General features: G+C 59.4%; 2 protein-coding genes across 6 annotated transcripts; one reads left to right on the top strand and one right to left on the bottom strand.

Moving 5' to 3' along the window:
- Nucleotides 1-2427: 2427 nt before the first annotated feature.
- PCSK4 (proprotein convertase subtilisin/kexin type 4) lies at nucleotides 2428-12262 on the bottom strand. Of its 4 annotated transcripts, XM_007994622.3 has the most exons (15): nucleotides 11980-12222; nucleotides 11615-11719; nucleotides 10346-10438; nucleotides 10122-10250; nucleotides 9944-10020; nucleotides 9762-9850; nucleotides 9286-9458; nucleotides 8998-9210; nucleotides 5099-5199; nucleotides 4917-5020; nucleotides 4729-4846; nucleotides 4362-4541; nucleotides 3974-4098; nucleotides 3437-3559; nucleotides 2428-3291 (listed from the first exon to the last, which is right to left on the bottom strand). In XM_007994622.3, the coding sequence occupies exons 1-15, from the start codon at nucleotides 12166-12168 to the stop codon at nucleotides 2909-2911; spliced, it is 2202 nt and encodes a 733-aa protein (XP_007992813.3). In that variant the 5' UTR covers nucleotides 12169-12222; the 3' UTR covers nucleotides 2428-2908. The 4 variants fall into 4 exon arrangements, with proteins under 4 accessions (XP_007992813.3, XP_072873272.1, XP_072873274.1 ...); XM_073017171.1 differs by lacking the exon at nucleotides 9762-9850 and having other exon boundaries at nucleotides 8998-9458; nucleotides 9944-10250; nucleotides 11980-12252; XM_073017173.1 differs by lacking the exon at nucleotides 9762-9850 and having other exon boundaries at nucleotides 3088-3291; nucleotides 3486-3559; nucleotides 8998-9458; nucleotides 9944-10250; nucleotides 11980-12259.
- Nucleotides 12263-12925: 663 nt separating this feature from the next.
- On the top strand, nucleotides 12926-19984 carry REEP6 (receptor accessory protein 6). 2 transcript variants are annotated; one of them, XM_007994619.3, is made up of 6 exons: nucleotides 12926-13225; nucleotides 17434-17527; nucleotides 17608-17746; nucleotides 18286-18454; nucleotides 18611-18691; nucleotides 19246-19984. In XM_007994619.3, the coding sequence occupies exons 1-6, from the start codon at nucleotides 13111-13113 to the stop codon at nucleotides 19281-19283; spliced, it is 636 nt and encodes a 211-aa protein (XP_007992810.3). In that variant the 5' UTR covers nucleotides 12926-13110; the 3' UTR covers nucleotides 19284-19984. The 2 variants fall into 2 exon arrangements, with proteins under 2 accessions (XP_007992810.3, XP_007992811.3); XM_007994620.3 differs by lacking the exon at nucleotides 18611-18691 and having other exon boundaries at nucleotides 12935-13225.
- Nucleotides 19985-20135: the final 151 nt, after the last annotated feature.

The raw sequence follows: 20135 nt of genomic DNA, 5'->3' as shown, positions 1-20135 counted from the left end.
AGACGGGGTTTCACTGTGTTGCCCAGGCTGGTGTCAAACTCCTGAGCTCAGGCAATCCGCCTGCCTCAGTCTCCCAAAGTGCTGGGATTCCAGGCTTGAGCCACCACACCCGGCCAAATTCGCCTGTTTAAACTGTAAATTCAGCCTGGGCACGGTGGCTCACGCCTGGAATCCCAGCACTTTGGGAGGCTGAGGCGGGCAGATCACTGGAGGCCAGTTTGAGACCAGCCTGGCCAACATGGTGAAACTCCGTCTCTACTAAAAATACAAAAATTAGGCTGGGCGCGGTGGCTCATATCTGTAATCCCAGCACTTTGGGAGGCTGAGGCAGGAGGATCACGAGGTCAGGAGATCGCAACCATCCTGGCTAACAAGGTGAAACTCTGTCTCTACTAATAATACAAAAAAAAAAAAGAAAAATTAGCCGGGTGTGGTGGTGGTCACCTGTAGTCCCAGCTACTCGGTGGGCTGAGGCGGGAGATTGGCGTGAACTGGGAAAGCGGACCTTGCAGCCAAGATCAGGCCACTGCACTCCAGCAGGGGCGACAGAGCAAGACTCCGTCTCAAAAAATAAACAAATAAGAAAAAATAAAGTGTAAGCTCAATGGTTTAGGGGTTTGTTTTGTTTTGTTTTGTTGTTTTTGACAGAGTCTTGCTCTGTCGCCAGGCTGGAGTGCAGTGGTGTGATCTCAGCTCACTGCAACCTCTGCCTCCCAGGTTCAAGCGATTCTCCTGCCTCAGCCTCCCGTGTAGCTGGGACTACAGGGGTGCATCACCACGCCTGGCTAATTTTTGTGTTTTTAGTAGAAACGGGGTTTCACCGTGTTGGCTAGGATGGTCTCGATCTCTTGACCTCGTGATCCGCCTGCCTCAGCCTCCCAAAGTGCTGGGATCACAGGTGTGAGCCACCGTACCTAGTGGTTTTCTGTGTAGAGTTGTGTAACCATCACCCCTAATTTCTGAGCCTCCATCAGCCATCGCTCCTCATCTCCTCTCTTCCCAGCCCCTAGCACCCACGCATCCCATTCCCATCTCTGTGGATTGGCCTGTCCTGGACATTTCATAGAAATGGGGTCACACTGAGGCAGGTAGGGGGAGGGGGATTGATTAAGCTCAGAAATTTGAGACCAGCCTGGGCAACAAAGTGAGACCTCATCTATATAATTTAAGATAAATTAAAATAAAAGACTGGGCACGGTGGCTTACACCTGTAATCTCAGTACTTTGGGAAGCCAAGGTAGGCGGATCACCTAAGTTTGGGAGTTTGAGACCAGCCTGACCAACATAGAGAAACGCCGTCTCTACTAAAAATGCAAAATTAGCCCGGCATGGTGGCACATGCCTGTAATCCCAGCTACTCAGGAGGCTGAGGCAGGAGAACCGCTTGAACCGGGAGGCAGAGGTTGCGGTGGGCCGAGATCATGCCATTGTACTCCAGCTTGGGCAACAAGAGCGAAACTCCATCTGAAAATAAAAAATAAAATAAAAATGTTCTCAGAATAGCAGTGGCTCCCACAGACAGGGCTTAACTACTTTGATGTCAAACAAATTGTTGAGAAGAAAGGAAGGAAGGGAGGGAGGGAACGAGAAAGAGAAAGACAAGAAGGAAGGAAGGAGAAGAAAAGGGAAGGAAGGAAGGAAAGAGAGACAGAAATAAAGAAAAGTAAAAGGAAAGAAAGAGGAAGGAAGGAAGGAAGAAAAGGGAGAGAGAAAAAGAGAAACAAAAGAAAAGGAAGGAAGAATAGAAGGAAGGAAGGAGAGAAAGAAAAGCAAAAGAAAAGGAGGAAAGAAAGAAAGAGAAAGGAAAAGGAAGAGGAAAGGAAGGAAGGGAGGGAGGGAGGGAGAAAGGAAAGAAGGAAGGAAGGAGAAGAAAGGAAGGAAGAAAAGGGAGAGAGAAAAGAGAAAGAAAGGAAGGAAAGAGAAGAAAAGAAGAATGGAAGGAAGGAAGGAGAAAGAAAGAAAGAAAATAAAAAAGGAAGAAAGGAAAGGAAAAGAAAAAGAGAAAGAAAGAGGAAAGGAAGAAAGGAAAGAAGGAAGGGAGGAAGGAAGGAAGGAAGGAAAGAAGGAAGGGAAGGAGGGAGGGAGGAAGGAAAGGGCCAGGAGTGGTGGTTAATGCCTGTAATCCCAGAACTTTGGGAGGACAAGGAGGGAAGATTGCTTGAGGCTAGGGTTCAAGGCCGCAGTGAGCTACAATCGCGCCACTGTACTCTAGCCTGGTCAACGTACGGAGATCCTGTCTCAAAACAAACAACAACAACAACAACAACAACAAAAAGGAACCACGGCAGGAGAGGATTCTTGGCCATGGTGAGCCATTTTTTGGGGTTAGACATTACTGCCGAACCCCCGCCGCTCCCTGCTGCCCCCACTGCCTGGGGTCCCTGGGCCTGGGCAAACTTCTTCTCCACGGCCAGCTGCATTCTCCATAGGCTGATGTCCGGGGACCCCAAGCAGAAACCACCTGAGCCCTGGGGCCTCGGGCCTACCTGGCTTCAGAGGAGGCGACAGACTGAACACCTTCTAGCAACCTTTATTTGCAAACTCTGAGGTTGGACGCGGTGCCCGAGACGGACAGTGTCACGTTTCTCTCCCCCTACTTTCCCCTGGCTTCTGGGGGTGCTCCAGCCTCTCCCCCCAGCCCACTCCCACCCAAACCCAAAATGCATAGGAAACTTCTCTCTCTCTCTTCCCCCCAGGCTGCGGGGTTCCACGGGGCCCATGCCTGGCAGGCCGGGCGTCAGGGGCTGGTGCTTGGTCCTCTGGGCCAGCCTGGGGAAGCAGCAGGGCAACAGTGCCTGTCAGGGACCCAGGCGGGGGCAAGGTCACTTTCTGAGCTGACAACTCCGGTTCCAGCTGGCAGCTGGACCTGGGGTTTGGCGGGTGTGGCCCTGGCACGGGAGAGCCAGGTCTATGGTGGGAGGTCCATGGACATGCTGCAGAGGACGGGGCCTCCGAGGGTCATGGCCAAGAGGCCCAGCACCATGGCTGAGGCTGGGCAGCGGTGCTGGGGGCAGGCAGCATCTCTAAGCCGGGGGCTGCTGTCGGGGGTGGTGGGTCCCACGCAGGAGCCCTGCTGCTGGTCCAGTGTGGAGGATGGGGGACAGGAGGTGCAGTCCTTCAGGGAGCCGCCATGGCAGGTGTAGCAGGAGGAGTGGCAGCTGGAGCAGACCCTCAGCGTGAGCGCTGCCGTGTGCCCAGGCCTGGGAGTCACCAGCCTTGTGTGGTTGAAGAACCGCGGGGGGCAGTAGGCCAGGCAGAGCCGTCCCAGGATGTAGGCGGCACCGTCACATACTGCTCAGGGACACGGATGCAAAGACCCGTGAGCTCACCACCTGCGGCCTGTTGCCCGCCACCCGCCCACCCGGGGCCACATGCACGCTGCCCACGGTGGCCACCGCCGCCTCCCAGCAGTGGGCCCTGCAGCGCTGGCACTCACCCTGGCACAGCCCCTCAGTGTCCCGCTGCACACACGCGCTGCTGGTCACCTGGGGGCCTGTAGGCCGCGCTGTCATGTCCTCGGCTGTCCCATAGAGCAGCAGCGTGTAGCGGTACAACATCCCTGGGCAGGGGTCGCGGGTGGGCACAGAGGAGGAGGAGGCTCTTGGCGGCCTGGTCCTGGTAGTCCCCGGGCTCCCTCTCCTGCAGCTGCCACCCGGGGCCCCAGACTGGTCCACATGTCTCAGGGAATTGCACGCCTACTGTGCACCTGTCACTGGACACCAACATCTCGCGGGTGACGACACACCTACTGTGCATCTGTCACTGCACACCTACTGTGTGCCTGTCACTGCACACCATCTCCCGGGTGACTGCACGCCTACTGTGTGCGTGTTCTCTTGGAGAAGGCCACTGGGAACCCCTTGTGCAGTGGGGTCACCAAGGCTAACTCCAGAGCCTCTGGGGGGAGGTTGGAGAGCCAAGCCCCGCCCACCATGGTCCTGCCCCGCCCACCACAGCCCCACCCCGCCCTCACCCGTGTTGAAATAGTAGCCCTTGTTCTCCAGGCCCAGGGTCCACACGCCTTGTGGGTTCTCATCCCAGAAGTGGGTGGACATGAAGACCCAGTTGTTGTAGCCTTCAGTGCTGACGTCCAAGGGTCTGCGACAGAAGGGCGGATGGGGGTGGGGGTGTCAAGAGGGATGACTTTGTGAAGCCCGCAGAGCCCCACGAAGTGTCTGATCGCACGTGCTGGTGGCCGGGCGTCCTCTGGGTGTGGGTGGGGGCGTGACTCGGGGGTCCCATCCACTAGGCTGCCGTGTGACTCCTGTGGGCCTGGCCCCTCGCCGTGAGGACACTCCGGGTAGATGGCAGCGTTTACCCACAGGGCGTGAGGCCGCCCCTCCCCTCCGCGGGCCGCTCACCGTATGGCCACGAGTGTGGAGCGCGTGCCCATGGGGCTGGTGAGTGAGATCTCCAGGTCTCCGCGCCGGCTGTAGGACAGCGTCAGCTGCGCCTGCACGTGCTCCAGCGAGCGGATGGAGTTGTGGCGGCCAGCGCAGGCCGACACGTTTTTCCTGATGTAGATCAGCGGCAGGATGGGGCTGGGGGGGTGGAGGGGTGAGGACCCTCCTGCAGCCTGCTGGGGGGTGGGGGGGCGGCCAGCAGGCGAGGTCGGGGCTCAGAGGTCACGGGGTCCAGCCCTCGTTTTACAGATGGGTAAACTGAGGCCTCAGCCCTGTCCCCCACACCCCCAGCGGTGATAGCGGAGGGGCACGCAGGGGGTCTCACGTGGGGCGGTTCTGGACCCGGACGGCACACTTCCTCTGCGGCTGGGTGCGCAGCCAGGTGCGGGCGGTGTCCACCAGCAGCCCGGCGTCCAGCAGCCCGTAGCCGTAGTGATGGCTCACTGCGCGGAAGGGCGGCTGTCACTCGCCCTGCGGGCCCGGGGTCTCCGCCCCCGCCCGGCCCCGCCGCACCTTGGCGCCCTACGCCGTTGGTCCTCCAGTCCTCGGCCTGCAGGTGCGCCGGCTTGGACGCGCGGACCACCAGGTGCTGCATGTCTCGCCACGTCAGGAATGGGCTGTGGGGGGCGGGAGCGGGTGAGCCCGGGGCTGAGCCTGGGGGCGAGGGCGGTGGGCGGGGCCCCGCAATCACCTACTTGGCCTCCAGCGCTAGCGCGATCATGCCGGCCGCCAGTGGAGCTGAGGCCGAGGTGCCCGTGTGCTGGTCCGTGCATTGGTGATGCAGGTCCGTGGTGACCTGAGGGCAGAGGGGGGCGGGACTCGGGGGACCATGCACAGTGAGAATACAGCCCTTCTTCAAAAAGTACCAAGGACTGGGCGGGCGCGGTGGCTCAGGCCTGTCATCCCAGCACTTTGGGAGGCTGAGGTGGGTGGATCACCTGAGGTCAGGAGTTTGAGACCAGCCTGGTCAACATGGAGAAACCTTGTCTCTACTAAAAATACAAAAAAATTACCCGGGCATGGTGGCAGGCGCCTGTAATGCCAGCTACTCGGGAGGCTGAGGCAGGAGAATCACTTGAACCCAGGAGGCGGAGGTTGCAGTGAGTCAAGATCACACCATTGCACTCCAGCCTGGGCAACACGGCAAGACTCCATCTCAAAAAAATAAAAAATAGTACCAAGAACTGAGGTCAAAAAGTACTAAGGACTGGCCACACAGTGGCTCACACCTGTAGTCCCAACACTTTGGGAGGCTGAGGTGGGCAGATTGTTTGAGCTCAGGAGTTTGAGACCAGCTTGTGGCAACATGGTGAAACCCCATCTCCACAGGAAAAATACAAGAATTAGTTGGGTGTGGTAGTGTGCACCTGTAATCCCAGCAACTCAGGAGGCTGAGGTAGGGGGATCGCTTGAGCTTGGGAGGTGGAGGTTACAGTGAGCTAAGATTGCACCACTGCACTCCAACCTGGGTGACAGAGTGAGACTCTGTCTCAAAAAAGTTAAAAAAAAAAAAAAAAAAAGAAAAGAAAACAGGTACCAAGGACTCCAAGGACTGAGTTCAGAAAGAAGTAACAAGGACTATGCTCAAAAAGTACCAAGAGCCTGGCCAACATGGTGAAACCCCATCTCTACTGAAAATAAAAAAAAAATTAGCTAGACATGGTGGTGTGGCCTGCTAATTCTGGCACTTTGGGAGGCCGAGGCTGGTGGATCGCTTGAGCTCAGGAGTTGGAGACCAGCCTGGCCAACATGGTGAAATGCCGTCTCTACAAAATATACAAAAGAAATTAGCAGGACATAGTGGCATGCTTGTGGTCTCAGCTGCTCAGGAGGCTGAGGCACAAGAATCGCTTGAGCCTGGCAGGCGGAGATTGCAGTGAGCCGAGATCATGCCACTTCACTCTGTTGCACCCCGTCTGGGTGACAGAGCAAGACTCCATCTCAAAAGAAAAAAAAAGCCAGGCACGGTGGCTCACACCTGTAATCCCAGCACTTTGGGAGGCCGAGGCGGGCAGATCACGAGGTCAGGAGATCAAGACTAACACGGTGAAACCCTGTCTCTACTAAAAATACAAAAAGTTAGCCAGGCGTGGTGGCGGGTGCCTGTAGACCCAGCTACTTAGGAGGCTGAGGCAGGAGAATGGCATGAACCCAGGAGGTGGAGCTTGCAGTGAGCCGAGTTCGGGCCACTGCACTCCAGCCTGGGCGACAGCGAGATGCTGAAGAAAGAAAGAAAGAAAAGGATGGAAGGAAGGAGAGAAAAAGAGGAGAGAAAGAGAGAGAGAAAGAAAGAAAAAGAAAGAAAGAAAAGAAAGGAAAGAAAAAAGAAAGAAAGAAAGAAAAATACTAAAGATTGAGCTTAAAAGATACCTGCTGGGTCATATACCCGGAAGCCGGCCCTGCCTGGGACATGTGCAGGTCAGCGATGGGGCGGCAGCAGTAGGACCACAGGGCAGCCCTGGCAGGAAACTTACCTGGGTTTGGAGGTGTTCAGGGAAGCACTTGCTATGTACCTGGCCCCGGCGCCTGAGAGATGACCCAGATCCTCCTGGTTCTGGCCTGAGGAGCCCTGCAGGGGAGCTCATCACTGCCACAGGGACTCTCAAACACTGGGAGGCGAGTGTATAAGATGGGGAAAGCCCTGGGGGACTTCCTGGAGGCAGTGGCCCCGGGTGGGGGTCTGAAGGAAGAGTCAGCAAGGGCAGAAGAGGGGCAGTGATCGGGCACAGGGGCCTCCCCAAGGAGAATTTGAGGCAGGAGGGGCCTGGAGAAATAGGGGGAACCTTCCTGCAAGGGGCTGAGACAGGGCACAGAGGTGGCTGGGGCCCAGGAGCTGGTTTCATCCAAGAACGCTGGTGGGCCACAGGAGGGCTGTGATTGGACTGGTTGGATTTGAGTTTCATTTATGTATTTATTTTCTTTTTGTTTTTTGTTTTTTTTTGAGACGGAGTCTCGCTCTGTCGCCCAGGCTGGAGCGCAGTGACCGGATCTCAGCTCACTGCAAGCTCCGCCTCCCGGGTTCACGCCATTCTCCTGCCTCAGCCTCCCGAGTAGCTGGGACTACAGGCGCCCGCCACCTCGCCCGGCTAGTTTTTTTTTGTATTTTTTTTAGTAGAGACGGGGTTTCACCGTGTTAGCCAGGATGGTCTCGATCTCCTGACCTTGTGATCCGCCCGTCTCGGCCTCCCAAAGTGCTGGGATTACAGGCTTGAGCCACCGCGCCCGGCCTATGTATTTATTTTCTTAAGACAAGGTCTTGCTCTGCTGTCCAGGTGGAGTGCAGTGGTGTGATCATAGCTCACTGTAGCCTTGACCTTCTGGGCTCGAGCAATCCTCCCACCACAGCCTCCCGAGTAGCTAGGACCACAGATGTGTGCCATCAGTCCCAGCCTAACTTTTTAATTTTTTTGTAGAGATGGGGTCTCCCTATGGTGCCCAGGCTGGTCTCAAACCCCTGGGCTCGCTGATCACGGTGGTTCACATCTGTAATCCCAGTACTTTGGGAGGCTGAGGTGGGCGGACCACTTGAGGTCAGGAGTTTGAGACCAGCCTGGCCAACATGGTGAAACCCCTTCTCTACTAATAATACAAAAAGAAACCAGCCGGGCATGGTGGCACATGTCTGTAGTCCCAGCTACTCAAGAGGCTGAGGCATGAGAATCGCTTGAACCTGGGAGGTGGAGGTTTCGGTGAGCCGAGGTCACGCCCCTACACTCCAGCCTGGGCAACAGAGTGAGACTCCATCTCAAAAACAAATAAACGAAAAGAAACCCTGGGCTAAAGTGATTCTCCCACTTTGGCCTCCCAAAGTGAGCTGTTGCACCCGTCTGGATTTGTTTCTGTTTTGTTTTGTTTTTGTTTTTTGTTGAGACAGGGTCTAGCTCTGTGGCCTAAAATAGAGTGCAGTGCTGCAATCTCGGCTCCCTGCAACGTCTGTCTCCTGGGTTCAAGCAGTTCTCCTGCCTCAGCCTCCTGAGTAGCTGGGATTACAACCGCCTGCCACCATGCGTGGCTAATTTTTTTTTTTTTCTTTTTGTATTTTTAGTAGAGATGAGGTTTTGCCATGTTGGCTAGGCTGGTCCTGAACTCCTGACCTCAGGTGATCCACCCACCTTGGTCTGCCAAAGTGATAGGATTACAGGCGCGAGCCACTGTGCTCGGCCTGGATTTGGGTTATTTATTTATTTATTTATGAGATGGAAACTCGCTCTGTTGCCCAGGCTGGAGTGCAGCAGCCCTATCTCTGCTCCTGGCAAGCTCCATCTCCTGGGTTCACGCCATTCTCCTGCCTCAGCCTCCCAAGTAGCTGGGACTACAGGCGCCCACCACCATGCCTGGCTAATTTTTTGTATTTTTAGTAGAGACAGGGTTTCACCGTATTAGCCAGGATGGTCTCGATCTCCTGACCTCGTGATCCGCCTGCCTCCGCCTCCCAAAGTACTGGGATTACAGGCATGAGCCACTGTGCCCAGCCTGGATTTGCATTTTCAAAGCAGCTTTTGGAGGGTGCTAAGTCACAGTGGTGGGGCAGGAGGGAGGTGAGGAGGCCGGGCTGGGCCTGGGGAGGGGACCCTGTTGGGGCGGCTGCACTCACGATCTGGGGGTCAGTGGCCACGCCGCTGCTGTAGGTGGTGGTGAGGGTGGAGGCGCAGGCTTCACTGTACCAGGGCACGCGGCCCTGCTGGGTGGTGCTGCCCACGGAGAGCGTGTGGATGCTGTTGGTGTAGCCGTCGCAGTTGCAGTCGTCGTAGTGCAGGCCGCCGTTGCCCGAGGCCCAGATGAAGAGCGTGCCCAGCCCGCCGCGGCCCTGGGAAACCAGGAGGGCCGGGGAGGGGGCGTCGGCCTGGCCTGCCACCCTGGCCCTCCTTGGGCTCCCACTCACCTTGGTCACGCCACGCCGGAAGGCTTCGCGGGTGAGGATGCCGGGGCCGTCCACCGTGCGGCCATCATCCTCGGGGCCCCAGCTGGCGCTGTAAATGTGGATGTGCTGTGGCTGCAGGCTCAGCGACTGGGCCTCGATGACATCGGTGATGGTACCGTCCAGCATCCGCACGCCTGCAGAGCCAGGGCGGGAGGGCCGCTGCCACCACCCCTGCCCTTCCCCACACCCCAGCCCACCCCACGCCACTCCACACCACTCCCCAGCCCCACCCGGGCCCTCTCTCTGCTCCCTGGAGTGGGACCATTCGTATTGGCTCAGCACCCCCCTGAGCCTCAGAGTCTAGGGCCCTAGCACCACCCAGCAGTGACAGGGGGGCTCCCGAGTTCTCCTCCCCTGGTCTGCGGGCCCAGCTCCCTGCCAGCTTCACCCCCTTCCCTCTCTGTCCCCGAATGGTGCCGCTGGGGGACCCTGGGTACCTCCAATTCGGGCGTTGAAAGCGACCCCCACACCACAGAAGCCATTGTTGGCCATCGCGGCCACCTCCCCAGCACAGCGGGTCCCGTGCCTGGTGCCAGGGCCAAGAAGGGCTCCCGTCACGGCCTCCATCCCCCTGCCAGGTGCTGGGGCTTCCCCCATGTGCTGTGGGAGCCCTGCTCACCGGTTCTCATCGCTGGGGGTGTAGCGGGGCTGGGGGTCTGGGTCGTAGTCATTAAAGTCGTAGCTGGCCAGGGGGTCCTGGGGACAGGTGGGGATATGAGGGGACTGGGAGGCGTCCTTGGGTGGAGCTGGTCTCGGCACCTGGGACAGCCCTCGCCCCCAGCCACCCGCGGTCTCACGTAGTTGGCCCAGAGGTCCGGGTGGTCCTTCTCGATGCCATCGTCCAGCACAGAGACCACAATGCCCTGGCCTGACAGCCCCTGGCCCCAGGCCTGCAGGACACTCAGGTCTGGTTGGGCCTCGCTGTTCTGCAGGGGGAGGCAGGGTGGTGACCCTGTGAGGGCCTGGGGTCGAGGGCGCCAGCGGCCCTGTCCCCACCCACCCACCCTGGCTGCCCGCTCACCATGTACCACTGCTTGGAGAACCAGGGGTCTGTGGGCACCACCACAGAGCGTTTTACCCGCCGCCGCAGCGTCTGCTGCTGGAACCACTGCACCTGCAGAGCGGAGGGTGCGTCAGGCCTGTCTGCTGCTCGCTCCTGGGGCCCCTCGTGGTTCAGGGAGTGAGGCGGCCCCATGCCCTGGGGCCCCGTGTTTGTGGGGGCTGCTCTCCAGCGTCCCCATGTGCCTGGGGCTCTGTCTGCAGTCAGAGGGGACCGAGGCTTTTGGATCACCTGTCCTTGGGTCCACAGACGCATTGTTGCTGCCCCGGGTGACTGCAGGTCCCCAGGTCCTCACTCCACTCCTTCCCCCATCCCTGTTCTAGATCCTTCTCTCTCCTGCATCACTTTTTTTTTTTTTTGAGACAAAGTCTTGCTCTGTCGCCCAGGCTGGAGTGCAGTGGCGCTATCTTGGCTCACTGCAACCTCTGCCTCCCGGGTTCAAGCGATTCTCCTACCTCAGCCCCCCAAGTAGCTAGGACTACAGGCGCACACCACCATGCCCGGTTAATTTTTGTATTTTTAGTAGAGACGGGGTTTCGCCATGTTGGTCAGGCTGGTCTCAAACTCCTGAGCTCAAATGATCTGCCTGCCTCGGCCTCCTGAAGTGCCGGGATTACAGGCATGAATTACCACGCCAGGCCTGGCTTCTCTCTTGCAAACCACATCAGGAACCGGTCACTGCTTTCCCTCCCGGTGCTATAAGCAGGCAGCTGTCCAGTCCTGTTCAAGGCACTTCCTCCGAGGGCTTCCGAGGCTGCATCTCAACCCCTCAGCTTGACATCTCAGGCATTTTCTAGACAGGGCCCAGCCCGATCGGACCCAGGCCCCTTTCTGAGCACCCAGACACTGCGTCCCGAGGGCCACTGGGTGACTTTAAGGCTCCTACTCTTTGGAACCCATTCCTGTGTTGTAAAATCCCCTTCCCTCCATCCTATGTCCTAGACGGTGGGGAAGGCACGCCATCTGTTCCTCCTTACCAGAGCCCCTGGGACCCAGAGGAGGGAGGGGAAGGGCAAGAGGTGCCCACTGTGTACCAGGCCCTGGCAGGCGCCATGATTTCCGTATCTGGGTCTCCCTCCCTCCTCCTGCTGTCCAGACTTGTGGTCCAGGTGGGTCTGAGCCACAGAAAGCACACAGCTGTTCATAACAACCACGAGAACCACAGAAGATGGCTAGTGGCCCCAGGAGGCGGCTGAGACCCCGAGAGGGTGGCCTCCAGGCCAGGCTCACCTTGGGGTCTTTCTTCAGGTGCAGGCGGTGGCCCCAGTGCGGGGTCAGGGACTGCTGGACCACGCCCCGGTGCCGCAGGTGAAAGTACTGCCCATCAGGGAAGATCTGGGGATGTGGGGAAGCGGCCGCACCGATAGGACCCGGCTCCCCTGCTGGAGCCCCCGAGGGCCCGTAACAGCCCCCTTTCTTGTCCTTCCCCACCAGGTGCTCTCTGGGAGTCCCAGAAGCTGAACTTGGCTGAGGCAGGGGTGGGCTGAGGCTCTTGATATTTAGGAGACCTTGTGGGCTCCCTCTCACTTGTCGGGGTCTGGGGTCGTCTAGTCCCTTCCAAGCCCCCACTTCCCGTCCATCCCGGTCCCACCCACCGGCCCCAGGTTGACGAAGCCGAATTTGCGTGCCAGGCGCTCGACCTCCCGGTTACCCTGGGACACCCGGACGGCCCAGCTGCTGACATAGATGGGGACTCGGACCGAGGCCCACCCCACAGCCCGGGGACGGAGGAGGGCCAGGGCCAAGACCCAGAGCAGCCACAGCGCAATCGGGACGGGCCGCATGGAGACGGGGCGGGGCCGGGGGCGGGGCCTGCGCAAAGCCCCTCCCTCCCGCCAAACCGCCGAGTGGACCCAGGCGTCCTCTCAGCCCCCGGCGCCATGGCAACGCGGAAGGCTTCGACTCCCAGGGGGCCTTGCGACTACTCAGCCAAGACGGGCGCGAAGATCTGACAGAAGCGGGGCAGGGACGCACGCCTGCCTGTCTTCCGCAGACCCACACCCTCGGGAGCCTCAGTTTTCCCATTTGTACAACGACAAGACTCTAACCCAGAGAGGCGGGTTCACTGTTGCAATAACGCGTCCTACCCTTTCTTTGGCCTCGCCCACTTTCCAACACACCCCTCCTTCGAGAATCAGCCCGGCCTCCTATCCGGGCTAATCAGAATCATTCTTTCGAGTAATCCCGCCTCCCCCTATAAGCCCCGCCCCGTTCCCGCCCCTACCATTCCGCCCTGCCTCCTTTGTGATCAGCCCCGCCCTCCACTGCTCTCGCCGATGAATCGCGTCCCGTTTCTCCAATCGGCTCGGATTTTTCTTTAGCCCCACCCACAGGCTCCGCCCCCACCCGCGCCTCTCCTCGCCCTGGCTCCACCCCCTCAGTGTCGCAGCCAATAATCCCGTCCCCTGACACCGCCCTTCCAATCAGCTACGTCTCGCTCCGGCCCGGCCAATCGGTGCCCTGGTCCGGCGCGCCCCGCCCTCTCCCGGCGGGGTCTGGGCAGCGGCGGCAGCGGCTGAGGGCTATGCGGCGGGGGAGACGGGGCAGGCCCCACCTCCTTTGTCCGCCCTGCCCTCCCATTGGTCCGGGCGGGGGGCCGGGGGCGGACACCGGCGCCGGGCCGGAGCAGCGCGGCTCAGGCTGCGGGAAAGCGGCGCGCGTGCAGTGGAGTGGGTGCGCGGGTCCGCGGGCGAGCTCGAGCAGCCAACCCCGGGCGCGTCGTTGCCATGGACGGCCTGAGCCAGCGCGTGGAGCGCTTCCTGGAGCAAAGGAACCTGGTCACCGACGTGCTGGGGGCGCTGGAGGCCAAGACCGGGCTGGAGAAGCGGTATCTGGCTGCAGGTGAGCCGTCGGCGCTAGCCCGTTTCGCCGACGGGCACACTGAGGCCATGGGCCCGGGGGTCGCAGGTCTGACTCCCTCCCCGGCTACGGGATCCGGTCCTGCTCGTGGAGCGCGCGGGGTGACCGGGACCTCGAGGTCCGCCCGCAACCCCTCCCTTGCCCGCGCCCTGCGACCCTGCTCCCGGGCCACCCCTCTCTAGCTTCCATCCCTGGCCGCCACCCGCCGCCTCCTTCTGAGCGCTGAGTGCCTGCCGTGCCGAAGTCCGGTTCTTCTAGTTGCCCAGTGGCCCCGGAGAGGCTAGGATGCCAGTGTCCTGCACGTTTCGCCGTCCCCCTCCCCCCGTGGACCCCGGCCTGGCTGCAACAGTGGAGATCTTCCCGTTTTTCCGAGGGGAGGCTCCAGGCGGGGAGGGGAACGGACCGTCCCGGGGGGCTGCTCAGGACTCTCCTTTCCTCCTCCTCTCCTGCCCTAGCTCACCTTCCCCCGCTCAATGGCTTAGTGCCACCGCGCGTAAATATTTGTTAAGACGGAGTTGGGTTGTCTGACAGCTGTGATGTGGGGAGGTTGGACTGGGGCCCACAGAGCGGGAGATCCAGGCACCCCGATTGTGACTCCATTACAGTTCTTCGGGGCCTTTCACCCTTGGTGACGCCGCGCCCCTTCGCCTTTCCAAAACTACAGCAAGAGCGTGTAGTAAGCGCTCCTTAAATGCTTCTCTCCCCACCTTTAAAACTTTTTTTTTGAGATCGAGTCTTGCCCTGCCTCACAGGCTGGAGTGCAGTGGCGCAATCTCAGCTCACTGCAACCTCCGCCTCCTGGGTTCAAGCGATTCTCCTGCCTCAGCCTCCTGCGCAGCGGGGATTACAGACGCAGGTCACCATGCCCGGCTAATTTTTGTATTTTTAGTAGAGACGGGGTTTCACCATGTTGGCCAGGCTGGTCTCGAACTCCTGGCCTCAGGTGATCCGCCCACCTCAGCCTCCCAAAGTGCTGGGATTACAGGTGTGAGCCACCTTGCCTGGCCTAAAACTTTTAGCTTTTTTAAGAGACAAGGTCTCACTATGTTACCCAGACTGGTCTCAAACTCCTGGGCTCAAGCGACCCTCCTGCCTCAGCCTCCCAAAGCTCTGGGATTTAGGTGGGAGCCACTGCCCCCAGCCCCACTGGCTCTGCCTTCTCTTCCAGGAAGCTCCGCAGAATGACTCGAAAGGACTTGCTCTGGGCCTGGGGTGTTCTGGGTAGAGGACAGTTCCAGTTTTTTGAGCACTTTCTGCAGGTGGATCCCCGGAGTCCAGTCCCCCCCTCCATTTTCCCACCGTCTGGGGGTTCCCATGCCAAGCAGCCCGAGCACAGTCTGAAATCTGTGTCCAGACCCTGGAGGTCTCCAGGTGCCTGGTCCCATGTGCAGCACAGCAGGTGGCATGGGCATGGCCTGGCTGTGCCTGCCCCAGGGAGCAGGTCCCTGGCCTCTGCCCTCCCTTTCCACATCCCTGGGGCCAGTGGGCAGGAATTTAGGTCACAGAGCGCCCAGGAGACAGGCAGCAGGGAGGGGCTGGCTGGGGCACTGTGTCACCAGAGAGGAAACTGAGGCACAGGGAGGCAGGGGCTGCCTCTTCGCCTGTTGTGTCTGAGACATACACCCGTCCACCCCGCCCACTCCCAGTCCCATCTGCTGCTAATCGTGGGGGCTGGGCCCCCCTCCACAATTCTGATGTCCAAGGTCATCCTCCCGTTGCTGAAGCTGCAGGAACAGGGATTTAGGGGAGGGACACCCTGGGAGAGTCACTCCTCCCCACAAGCCAGGCCTGGGGTGAGGTAGCATTCCCTCATTCCCCCTCTCCCACCTCATTTAAATCGACAAATCCCACACCCCTGGGTAACATACGAAGAAACTCAGAGGAGACAGTGACCGGGAGGCCACACAGCCTCCCAGCTGGGGGACTCCGCCTACCCCTGACCTCGGGTGCTTGTGGATAAAGACTAAAGCAGGTAGGAGGGGCTGGGAGGGACTTGGGCCTCTGCCCTTTGGTCCGGAAGCGGCCTCTATCTCACTCTGCAGATAGCAGCCCCAGGGGAGGAGGAGGGAGGCTGTCCAAGCTCTCTGAAGCACAGGGGTTCCCTGTGTGACCTTGGGCAACACCCCCCTACCCGCAGTTCTGAATAAGATAATTCAGGGAAAGCACAAAACCTGGCACACAATAGGCGCTTAATAAATGCAGCTGTCGTCGTCATTCTTTTCAGAGCCAGGTTCAGGATTGGGACTGAGCTGGACACACACACTTTTTTCTCTCAACACCCTCCTTGCTGGGACTGTGTTATAGTTACCTGAAGGCACTTAATAAATGTGGAGAAGGGCAGGTCGCGGCGGCTCACGCCTGGAATCCCAGCACTTTGGGAGACCGAGGTGGGCGGATCACCTGAGGTCAGGAATTTGAGACCAGCCTGGCCGACATGGTGAAACCCCGTCTCTACTAAAAATAAAAAAATCAGCTGGGCGTGGTGGCGCGCTCAGCTACTCAGGAGGTTGAGGCAGGAGATTCGCTTGAGTCCGGGAGGCGGAGCTTGTAGTGACCTGAGATTGTGCCGCTACACTCCAGCCTGGACGACAGAGCAAGACTCCGTCTCAAAAATAAATAAATGCATAAAAATAAACGCGCAGAAAGGCGTTCTCTCTGTTAACTTGTTATTATTACTTTTTTTTTGAGACAGAGTTTCGCTCTTGTTGCCCAAGCTGGAGTGCAATGGCATGTTGTCGGTTCGCTGCAACCTCTGCCTCCTGGGTTCAAGCGATTCTTCTGCCTCAACCTCCTGAGTACCTGGGATTACAGGCATGTGCCACCACTCCCGGCTAATTTTGTATGTTTAGTAGGGATGGGGTTTCTCCATGTTGGTCAGGTTGGTCTCGAAATCCTGACCTCGGGCGATCCGCCCACCTCAGCCTCCCAAAGTGCTGGGATTATAGGCATGAGCCACTGTGCCCAGCCCTCTCTGTTCACTTGAAACCATAGGAGGCAGGAGCCATTACCACTCCCACTTACCAAGGGGGAAACTGAGGCTCCGTGCAGCCACAGCCTTGCTCAGTGCCGGCTGGTGAGTGCACAGCCAACCAAAGGGCTCTCCTCCACCTGGGGGACCGAGATGCTGGGGTTTGCTGCCTCCAAGACGGGGGGGGGGTAGTACTGCCCCCCAGCCTGCCCCAGGGACACTGGGTGATGTCTAGGGATATCTGTGGTTGTCATGACTGGGGAGCTGATGGCATGGAGAGGGCAGAAGCCAGGGACGCTGCTCAGCACCCTGCAGTGTCCAGGACAGTCACCTCCCCTCCCCGCCGAAAACAACCAGGAATGACCCAGCCCCGAACATCAGCAGTGCCAAGGCAGAGAAACCCAGAAACCCTGCACTAAGATAACAGATGAAACAGTTGCGTTTCTCAGCTCTGGAACCAAGTCTTCATGACAGGCTGGCCTCCCTTGCAGGCTTCTCCCATCCCTTATGTTGAAACGTTAGCCTCTTTTCCCAGCGCCTCCCACAGGGCCTGGAACGGGATGGCTATCATTGCAGATTATGCTCATTCTTTTTTTTTTGAAAAGGAATCTCACCCAGGCTGGAGTGCACTGGCGCAAGCTCTGCTCACTGCAACCACCGCTTCCTGGGTTCAAGCGATTCTCCCGCCTCAGCCTCCCAAGTAGCTGGGATTACAGGCGCCCGCCACCAAGTGTGGCTAATTTTTGTGTTTTTAGTAGAGATGGGGTTTCACCACGTTGGCCAGGCTGGTCTCGAACCCCTGACCTCAGGTGGTCTGCCTGCCTGGTCCGCCCACCTCGGCCTCCCAAAGTGCTGGGATTACAGGCGTGAGCCACCACATCTGGTCAGATTACACTTACTCACTCAGCAAACACTTTATTGGACAGCTATTCTGCACCCACCCCCACTGCCCAGTGTCAAGCTCCTGCCTGCCCTTGGGGATCTCTCAACCATGGTGGGGGACATGGACACATTGACCAGTTACAGGCACAAGGCTCGGGGCCTAGGGGCACGATGGGGGGATGCACAGACACTTCGGGGGCAGTGGACACATCCTAGAGGCATCACCAAGGCTTCTGAGGAGGTTGCAGTCTCTGTCGACTGAAAGGAGGCCTGGGTACCGTCCTGGGGACTCAGCAGGTCCCTGGCCCTGGCACACCCACCACCACCACCTCTCCCGCAGGAGCCGTCACTCTGCTAAGCCTGTATCTGCTGTTCGGCTACGGAGCGTCTCTGCTGTGCAATCTCATCGGATTTGTTTACCCCGCATATGCCTCGTGAGTGCACGGCTGGCTGCCCACGTAGGGGGATCTAGGGGCTCCCGGGCAGCCCCTGACCCTACTGCGCTTCCCTGCAGAATCAAAGCTATCGAGAGCCCAAGCAAGGACGACGACACTGTGTGGCTCACCTACTGGGTGGTGTACGCCCTGTTCGGGCTGGCCGAGTTCTTCAGCGATCTACTCCTGTCCTGGTTCCCTTTCTACTACATGGGCAAGGTGGGCCCTGCCAGGGCAGGTGCAGCCGTGGGGCGCATGGGGCTTGGGGATTCCTGGGAGGTATTGGGGCCAGGAGGTCCGGAGGAAAGAATACCAGGAGATGGGAGATGTGAGGGGGAGACTCAGTCCCTTCCCTGGGGAAACGGGCCCTGTCCAGGGGCTGATGGTGGAGGGCCCACCTTGAAGGGTGTCTGATGGTGGAGGGCCCACCCTGAAGGGTGTCTGATGGTGGAGACCCAAGCCTGCTCCAATAGGATGTCTGATGGTGGAGGGTTCACCCTAAGGGATGTCTGATGGTGGAGGGTCCACCCTACAGGATGTCTGATGGTAGAGGGCTCACCCTAAAGGGTGTCTGATGGCGAAAACCCAGGCCCATCCCAATAGGATGTCTGATGGTGGAGGGCCCCCCCAAAGGGTGTCTGATGGTGGAGACCCCGTTCCTGTCCAGGGTGGGCATCTGGTGGAGTAGTGCAGCCTCTCTCCCCTCCAGGGGCACAGAGCTGGGTGGGGCTGTGTGTAACTCCTGCCCTGCCCTGCAGTGCGCCTTCCTGTTGTTCTGCATGGCCCCCAGGCCCTGGAACGGGGCTCTCATGCTGTATCAGCGCGTCGTGCGCCCGCTGTTCCTAAGGCACCACGGGGCCGTGGACAGAATCGTGAACAACCTCAGCCGGCGAGCCCTGGACGCGGCGGCCGGAATAACCAGGAACGGTGGGTGCTTGCAGGCGCCCAGCTGCCTCTGACTGTCTCCTGGGTCTCCACCTCTCTCCACCTTGCCTCCCTTTCTGACTTTGACCGCCCACTGTCTGGCATCTTGGCCGCCCCCTCTCACTGTCCGCCTCTCTCTCTCACGCTTCCGGGAACCAGTCTTGCAGGCCCTGGCCCGTAGCCGGGCAGGCGTCACCCCAGCGGCTGTGGCCGGGCCCTCCACTCCCCTGGAAGCTGACAGTACGTAACCCGTGGGGAGGTAGGAGCTGTGTGTGTGTGTGTGTGTGTGTGTGTGCATGTGTTTGAGCGTATGTTTGCTGTTGCACATGTGTTATCGTGCATGCATGTTTTGTCATGTGCATGAGGGTGTGTGTGTGTGCATGGCTCAAGCGTATGTTTGGTGTTCCCATGTGTATATGAGTGAGCAAGGGAGCATGGTTTCTCACGTGTGCGTGTGTAACCACGTGTGCATGTGTGTGTGTGCATGCATGTGTGTGCGTGTGACGTGTACATGTGTGCACGTGTGAATGCATGCATGTGTGCATGTGACCACGTGTGCGTGTATGTGTGTGAGCGTGTGTGTGTGACTGCACATGTGCGTGCTCTGTGTGCACCCCTCTGTGTATAGGTGACCATGAAAGCGTGCGTGTGGTCGACACCATCTCTGCTGAGGGTGGCTGCCCGGCCCCTCGACTTTCCATGCTCACGTCCAGTAGCCTCAGTCCCACCTGTGAGCAGTCAGTGGAGCCCAGGCCTGCCTCACCGCCCTCCCCCGCCTTCCCCTCTCTCTGCAGTCAAGCCAAGCCAGACCCTGCAGCCGAAGGACAAGTGAAGCAGCCCCCCGGGCCTCGCAAGGACCTCCCAGCTGGTGAGGAGGGGGCCGCGCCGGGCTCCCAGGCCTCCACAGAGCCTTCAGCGCATCTCTCGACCGCAGCCTCCGCCAGTCCCTCGGGTCCAGGCAAGGCCCTGGGGGTCTCCTTAAATGCCACCTCGGGCAAGTCCCAGTCCCAGTCCTCGGCCACCCCCAGCTCTGAATCCCAGGGCCAGCTGCCCTCCGGCTCTGGCCGTGGCAAGGCCCAGGGCCAGCGTCGGGCACGGGTCAGCTCCCAGCGGTCTCGGCAACGCACCCAGCTGCCTGGTACTTCCTCCGGCCCCTCCCAGTCAGCCCTCCCGTCCTCGAGGCCCCTGCAGCCACCCACCGTCACCTCCAGCCCGGTCTCACCCGTGGTCCAGTCTCCCAGCAGCAGCAACGTCCCCACGCAGCCTCCCAGCAAACCCCCTGGCGAGCCAGAGGACACAGCCCCCAAGACCAGCAGACAGCGCCAGAAGCAATCCACGAAACAGCCTGCCAGCAGCACCTCAGTGCCCGAGCTGGTCCCCTGCCACTCCGGGACCTCTCTGGAGTACACTTCGGAGTCCACCACCGAGATCACCTGCAGCTGGCCACACCACAGGCCCCCGTGCCTGCAGCACTACTGGTGCCTGAAACACCTGGCCTGCTAGGAGGCTCCAATAAAGCTAACCCGGACCAGACCTGCGCTCCACCTGTGCTGGGGGCCCGGGGGAGGGTCTTCGAGGACACTGTTCCATTTAATCAGGCACATCCCAGCTGTGCCGACCAGTGCCATAATATAGATGAGGAGACTGAGGCCCAGAGGCTAATTCACCCACTCAAGGTCCACCT

This window comes from Chlorocebus sabaeus, chromosome 6 (genome assembly GCF_047675955.1).
Source record: "Chlorocebus sabaeus isolate Y175 chromosome 6, mChlSab1.0.hap1, whole genome shotgun sequence".
Taxonomy (NCBI): Eukaryota; Metazoa; Chordata; class Mammalia; order Primates; family Cercopithecidae; genus Chlorocebus; species Chlorocebus sabaeus.
This window is presented reverse-complemented; position numbering and strand designations above follow the sequence as displayed.